Raw genomic sequence first — 7603 nt, forward strand, 5'->3', positions numbered from 1 at the left:
ATGTGTCAACTAAATTATGATTCTCGTGGTTTGGCAGACATTGGACTGCTTGGACTTCCATAATGTAATATAATGTAATCACCTCCACGATGTGATCTGATGTGATCACACAATCAGTAGAAAGGGGAGTTTCCTTGAGGATGTGACCTGCCTCCAGTGTATGAACGGATATTCAGGCAAGGGTCGCTCTTGGGCTCTCTCTCCCTCTACTCTACATTTTTCTCATCACGTGATCTCTGGTTCTTGGGACATAAGCCTGCAGAAGTCTTTAGCCTGCCACCTGACCTGCAGATTTTAGGTTCCTCAGCCCTTGCAACCACGTGAGCCAGAAGTGTTCAGCCTCCTGCCTGACCCGCAAATTTGGGACTTGCCAGCCCTCACAGTTGTGTGAGCCATTTCCTCAAAGTAAATCTCCATATATTTATATATACACTTCACTGGTTTTGCTCCTCTAGAGAATCCATACTAAGACCATATTCTTTTATAAATCATTTTCTCTTACTTTTTCACATTACAGTTAGGACATTATATTGACCTTTTTTTTTTTTTTTTAAGTGGTGGTTGGTTATATTATTTATGCATTTCAATTCAAAATAAAGGAGTATTTATAATAAAACTGGATGTTGGTCTGATGGGGTTGGGAGGTACTGGTTTGGGTCACCTGGTTATCTAGTGGTAACTGAAGACCACCACCAAGCAAGTTTGATGAGCCAGTGTAACTGAGGGACAAAACAGGGAAAGATTCTTCAACCTAGTGTCTAGATTGATGTAGGTATTTAGTGTCAGACAGATGATGTCTGTCCCATCACAGATGCTTCTGCAGGACAACATCTAAGTGGCATGATATAGACCTTGAGGGATGAACTGAACCCTTTATTGGTCCTAGGAGGCCAGAAGCAATGACCAGGGAATCAGTGATTTCCTCCCTTCAGGAAGACCTGTATTAGCCACTGAGATAGGCCCACTGGAAGAATAAAAAGCAAGGGAATGTTGGTTCTTAGAAAGATATTAAAGGCAGGAGACCTTGGCCTGCCTCAGTCTAGGGACCACACTGGTCTGTTCCACCTCACCCTCCCTGCTCCCCACAGCCTCCCTGAGCATCAAGGCACTTCCTACAAGTCTCTGTGAAAAGACTTCTGCTGTGTTCTGGGTTCTGCTTTATCACTCCTCATCTGTTCCATGAAATAAAATAAACAGCTTAATTTTAAGTGGATTTTTCCTACTTTCAAAGCAAAAATATGGTAGCGAAGTCTGGGTAATATTTAATTAGACCTCACTATGTGTCTAGTGGAGCTCTGGTAGGGCGGTGGTTAAGAGCTCAGCTGTTAACGAAAGTTTGGTAGTTCGAATCCACCAGCCACTCCCTGGAAACCCTATGGGGCAGTTCTATTCTGTCCTATAGGATCGCTATAAGTTGGAATCGACTACATGGCAAAGGGTATGTGTCTGGCACTTTGCTAACTCTTTGGATGGATTATCTCAGTTAATCATTATAAAAACCCTATGATGTATTTACAATTAACGTCCTCCCATTTTTACAGATGAGGAAACAGGCTAAGAGAGGTAAAGTGACTCCCTTTAGGGTATACAGTTAGTAAGTGCTGAAGTGGGATTTGAATCCAGGAACTTTGATTTCCGAGCCCATGCTCTTAACCATCTCACTATACTTCTTTATTTCTTACCTCAGCTGCAGTAAATTTTTCCCTTGGCCCAGCTGTAATCCACAGTTTCACCCCAATTAGCTTCTCAGATGTGATTTCATCTTTTAAGCTAGAAATATGATTTTAAAAGTGTTAGATCCATGATTTAAACCAATTTATGAATTATTTTAGCTATTAGACTGTATGGAACCAGAGGCCACAGAGGCCCAGAGAAGAAAGGACTTAGAGGTACCTGCTCCAGTCTTTCTCCCAAAATGAGAATCCCCTCTACAGGCCTGGCCCAGAGCCATCAGGCCTCTGCTCAAACACTGCCTATTAACCAAGCCATCCAAATTAAGCATGCTACAGCACAGGGAAGTCTTCTAACTATGAATTCAGTCAGCTCTACAATCAGCTCATATGATTACATATCCTTACCATAAAAAAAAACAGGGATACATACACACACAAACATATAGACAGAGAAACATTCTCATTTTCATTTCTCCTTTCCCTAAACTGAAGTGTTAACCCACAATAACTGCACAGCTTTAACAACAATTACTGAAAGACCCTGAGAAAGCTTTAACCATTAAAAAAATTTCACAGATATAATTAGAATAATTGTTTGGTTTGTGTTTTGGGAGACTATATGCTGCCAATTTACAAAAGAGATATTTTAATAACTATTTACTTCTGAACAATCTTTGAATTGTGCTGTCACCTAAACAACCTTTTCAGTGTTACCAGCAGACTAATGTTGGAAATCAGAAAGGAAAACAATACACTCACCTCTGAATCTTCCAATTACTTCGAAGTCTTTTCTGTATGGATTTATAACCATTGTTGGTGGTAAAAATCTCCTTTTTGGATGCACTGAAAAGAATGGTGCTCCGAAGCTCTTTCTCCATGGTCACCTTAAGGAAAAAATAAGGGATCAAAAAACAGACAATAAACAATATTCCAAGAGAGACCTCAAAAGGAATAAATAGTTGCCTTCACTTCCTCCAATTTATCAAGAAAGAATATACAGCTACAACCTAGCTATGAAATCCCTAGAATTCTCAAAGGTTGAGAGTGACATGCATAATCATAACGCTGAAACCTAAGGCTAAACCCAGTCCACCCTGCCTTATGTCTCCTGTCTCTCATGCTGGGGTTCCCAACATCCTAGCCCTACGGCTCGCCCCACCATCACCCTACCCTGGTTCCCTCAGGCCATGTTTCCAAATGGATTCCTCACTGCTTGAAGGCAATGGGTAACTACCATTAAGTTTGGGAAATAACCTTCTAGATTCTTTTCATACGTGTATTAACTTACAAGCCCTGATGGCACAGTGATTAAGAGCTCAGCTGCTAACCAAAAAGTTGGCAGTTCAAATTCACCAGCCACTCCTTGGAAACCCTATGGGGCAGTTCTGCTCTGTTCTTTTTCCCCCATGTCCGCTGTTCTGCAACACACTTTTTTCACCTAACCTTTTATCTTTGACATCTCTCCACGCCAGTATATATGCATGTATTTACCACATTCCTTTAAACAGCTGCACAGTATTCCATTGTATGGATGCACCACAATTTATTTAATCAGTTATATATTGATATCTTTTTTCTTTCCAAATTTTCTCTAGTAAAATAATGCTACAAACATTCTTGCACACATTTTTGTGCACGTTGCACAGCTACAGAATAAATCTCTACCTGTTGAATGGGTGAGAAAATTATTTTCAAATTTTCCTGAAAAAAACTTATACCAACTTATATTTCCACTAACACTAGGTATATTTGTTTCCACACAATCCTAACTATTCCCAATCTTTTTCATCTTTGCCAACAGAACAGTAAAAAAAATCTCAAACTCATTATTGTTTTAATTTGCATTTTTAAATTAGTGAGATGGCCATCTTTCACTATGTTTACTGGCCACTTGCAGTTTCTTGTTCATGTACTCTGCTCATTTCTGTACCGGGTTTCACATTTTTGTAATTGATCTTTAAGCAAGTACTTTTTTCAGTTTGTCTTTAGACTTAGCTTCTGGTAGCTTGTTTGATCTGGTTGATTTTTTTCTGAGCCATACACAAGGTTTTAAATTTTATAGAGTCAAAAGTATTAATCTTTTCCTTTCTGGCTTCTGGACTGCGTAACGTTTAGAAAGGCTTTTGCCATACTAAGGTTATAAATACATCCAACATTACTTATTTTCCAGTACTTTCAAAAAAAATTTTTTTTTAGCATTTAAATTTTGGCCTATCTGGAATTTATTTGGAGTACTGTGTGACACAAGTGGTTAAGCACTTGACTACTAATCAAAAGGTTGGTGGTTCGCAGTCTGAACCCACCCAGAGGTGCCTCAGAACAAAGGCCTGGCAATCTGCTTCTGAAGGTCACAGCCTTGAAAACAAACCCAATGGAGCACAGTTTTAGCCTGCAACACATGGAGTCACCATGAGTTGGAATCCACTTGACAGCAATTGGTTTTGTTTCTTGGAATTTATTTTGATGCTTAACATGAGCTTCATTCTTTTTTTTTCCTAAATTACTAAAAAGCTGCCCATCACCAGCCCACCTTTTCAATGTTAATTTGAGATACCATCTGGACTACATAATAAATTCCTGTATATACAGTGAAACTTGTGACAGTCGGAACTTGATGGGATTGCCTTGTTTTTCCAGGTCTTGCAAGTTTTCCACCTTTGACAGGGTGCATTCTTACCGCCTTTCTATCGCTATTAGAGCAAAATGTTTGACTCTTCCTTCTCTGACAAGTTTCCACCTTACATAGGCTCCGGCTTTCACAGATTTTATTGCATCTGTGTTTTATTCAGAACTCTATGATCTGTCTGTAAGTTCCTGCTCAGATTCATACTATTTTAATTACTATAGCTTTATAGTAAAGCTAGAGAGCTAATCCCCCTTGTCAGCCTTAATTTTTAGAACTTTCCTGGTTAGTCTTACATATTTATTCTTCCAGTTGAACTTTAAAATCTTTTTGTCAGGTTGAGGAAAAACATCCCTCTATGATCTCACCACTGTGACAGCTATCTTCCGATTCTCTATTCCACCTACATGCATATAACACTGTACTCTGCTTTTTCCAGTTTCCTGAAAGTCTCCATGATTAGGTTAGTGGTTGCATGATCTATGGCATGCACGGTTGTGCCATAATAAACTACTGCCTTCACTAGGCATCTTTTCAACTTTCTGCCATCATAGATACTACTGGACTTTATATGTTTCTACTTTTGCTATGGATAGATTATTCCGGTAGGACAGATTCCTAGGAGAAGGATTCCTAGGAAAAGGATGAACTCCTTTTGTCAGTTGTCAGGCTCTTAATGGGAGGGAGTACATACTTCAAGTCAACAGCTTAACCCCCTGTTGAGAGGAGCAGATCTGGATTCCTGGCCTGTCAAAATGACCCAGAACTTAGTTTCCTTAGCACTGGAAGGGTCCTAAAAACAAAAAAAGATCAATATTTGTGTAGCACTGTCCAGTCATTTTCTCTTCAATAACGCCGAGGATCAAAAGTGTATTTTTCCAGAAGAGGAATGGGAAGACCAAGGATCGCAGCAATGCGCTTCGTCTCACTGAGCACAGGCTTAGATCTTAATGATTCCTCATCTAATGCTCGTTCACACTTGGCAGCAGGGCTAAACCTCGGCACAGCCCGAGGCGACAGAAATTCCGACCCAGTCCGCTGTCTGGGAACCCGGCCTACATCCGCGTCCCAGCTTTACCCTGGCGGACTTCGAATTTTCCCTAACACCGCCCCGGCCGGCCCATCGCAGTCGGAGGGCTTCTCACCTGAGACCCAGTGACCACCATCTTTACCTGACGCCATTCAGCATCCTTACCGCCAAGGTATCCAGGGGCCGCTTAGCAACGCTGTGAGCGCTCAGACGCGCTGGGAGGGCGTGGACAGGGACGTGGTTCTACCTCCGAAGCGCCGTGATGACGTCATAACGGAACACGCCTATTCGCCTCGGGCTTTGGCTCTACGAAAGTGCGTCACGAGGCGAGAGTATAGATAGGGGGCGGGGCTCATGGGAAACTGTACCAGTATTTTGGATGAGACTAAATCCCACCACGAGACGGATTTATATTTTCGCCAAAGATGAACCCATTTCATTTTGTCCTTTAATATTAATCCTTTTTGAAAATTTATAAAAATGGTAAATCTAAAGGCCCAAACTTTGCTCCACTCCGAGAATAGTGACGGCTTCCAGCACGAGGGGGGAGGGAGGGAACGTCCAGCCTCGCTCCCAAAAGCGCAGGCGCAGAGCGGCAGCGCGGCGGTGACTTCTGGCCGGCCCTTGGCTGGCGGCGCGATTCCGGCGGAGAGAGGAGTTCGGCGCCTTAGGAGGCCAGGGAGGCTTTCCGGAGGATAGGGACAGGGAAGAGGGTGGGCAGGTTTAGTGGTGAGAATGGTGGCATGAGCTAATTCCTTCTCTTATTATCCCCACGTCATTGAGCGCCCACAGTGCCACCTAGTCCGAGTGCTGGGAGTTGGCGGTTAACTTGCCCTATCGGCGTTAGCAGGTGGGAAGTAAGGTCGCTTTGAGTCCGAATCGACTCTGCAGCAGTGGGTTTGTTTTTGGTTTGGAGGGCCTGGAGCTCGCCAGGAAAGGCGCACCTCTTGAGCAAAGATCTGAAAGAAGAGGAGTGGTGTTCATTAGGCAAGAGCTGGGGAAGGGCGTTCTACGAGGACGGAATTCCTTGTGAAAAAGAGCCATGGCCGCATGCAGGTTGTCCTGCCATAGCCGTGAAAATGAGCTGGACGCCTGTAACCACAAACAGGCCACTGTTCTCCACGGGGGAGTACTCTGTGCCAGCCCTGAGAGGGGGTGGACTTGTTTGCGGTGCCACCGCAGCCTCTGAGAGCAGAGACATCTCACTGTTTTGATTTACATTTATGTTTGTTACATTCTTCAACATGTCCAGAGTAGTAGGAGTTTTAAGATACTAAAAGACACAGAACTCTTGTTGCCTATCACTGCAAAGTTAAAAAGTAGAGAACAGGGTGATGGAGAATTCTGTTCCTGGGGGTGTTGTACTTTGGTGCACAATTGGGTGAATACATCCTGCAGTTAGGGATAAAAATGAAGGGTTGAAGGTTGGGGCAGGTCTTGGGATCCTTGCTAGAAGACCAAAAGAGTACCTGCCCAGAGCTCTTCTCCCACTGTTGGAGGTCCTAGAAAGAGCAAGCGTTTTAAAATCAGCTGCCACCAAGTTCAATCCCTGGCTATGCCATGTGTCAGCTGCGTGGCTTTGGTCAAGGTGCATAATCTCTCTGATTCAGAGAGATTGTTTATCTATAAAGTGAGGTTAATAATTTCTAAGTGCTGGGTTAGTATGAAGATTGTAGATAATGCATATAAAACTCAGAATGTGCTCAATATACATAGGCAAGGCCTGATCAACTCAGTAACGTGGTTTTTGTTTTTATTTTCTATCTTGGTGAAAAATTTTGTGATTTTACAGTCTTAGGACAGATGGAACCATTCATTAGGTGTTTCACAACCCAGAGCTGATTGTGTACTTTGTATTTTCATGTTTCTGACAGTTACTTTTTTTTTTTTTTTTTAAATTCCTTTTATGAAGGATTTTGGCTTCCCGCTTATCATACTCCACATTTGTCAATCAACAAGTGCCATTAAAATGGAAATCAGAATGTTTTTTCAGCGTTCTCAGCACATGTCAAATGTTAACACTAGCTCTTACCTACCCAGCTTTGATCTCTGATAGGTCAGTTCATTGTTGTCTTTTCCATGGTCTCCTAGCCTCATCTCCCATAATTCCTGGGGTGGGGGGAGCAGGATAGACAAAAATGGAAGGGAAACTGAGTGGGACGGAGTGAAGATGAAAGGCAGTAAAAATCACCAGCACACATTGATCCTCTAAGGAAGTCCCCTGTATGTCCCCAAACCTAAAAGGTAGCAAGGCCACCATGAAGTAGATGATGAGCC

General features: G+C 42.5%; 1 protein-coding gene across 4 annotated transcripts in view; it reads right to left on the reverse strand.

The window, feature by feature from the left end:
• Positions 1-5550, reverse strand: part of IFT52 (intraflagellar transport 52) — a 37513-nt gene extending 31963 nt beyond the window's left edge. For 2 of the 4 annotated variants that reach the window (XR_002822850.1, XM_004370335.2), the window contains exons 1-3: positions 5442-5550; positions 2433-2557; positions 1683-1770 (exon numbers count right to left, since the gene is read on the reverse strand). Coding sequence is in view for 3 of the 4 variants with exons in the window: in XM_004370335.2 (XP_004370392.1) it covers positions 1683-1770; positions 2433-2557; positions 5442-5462 (234 nt within the window). In the remaining variant the exon portion in view is untranslated. The remainder of the gene's footprint in view (positions 1-1682; positions 1771-2432; positions 2558-5441) is intronic. The other 2 variants (XM_023724601.1, XM_004370336.2) reach the window with 2 other exon arrangements.
• Between the last annotated feature and the right edge of the window lie 2053 nt (positions 5551-7603).

Source organism: Trichechus manatus, unplaced genomic scaffold, assembly GCF_000243295.1.
Source record: "Trichechus manatus latirostris isolate Lorelei unplaced genomic scaffold, TriManLat1.0 scaffold00008, whole genome shotgun sequence".
Classification (NCBI taxonomy): Eukaryota; Metazoa; Chordata; class Mammalia; order Sirenia; family Trichechidae; genus Trichechus; species Trichechus manatus.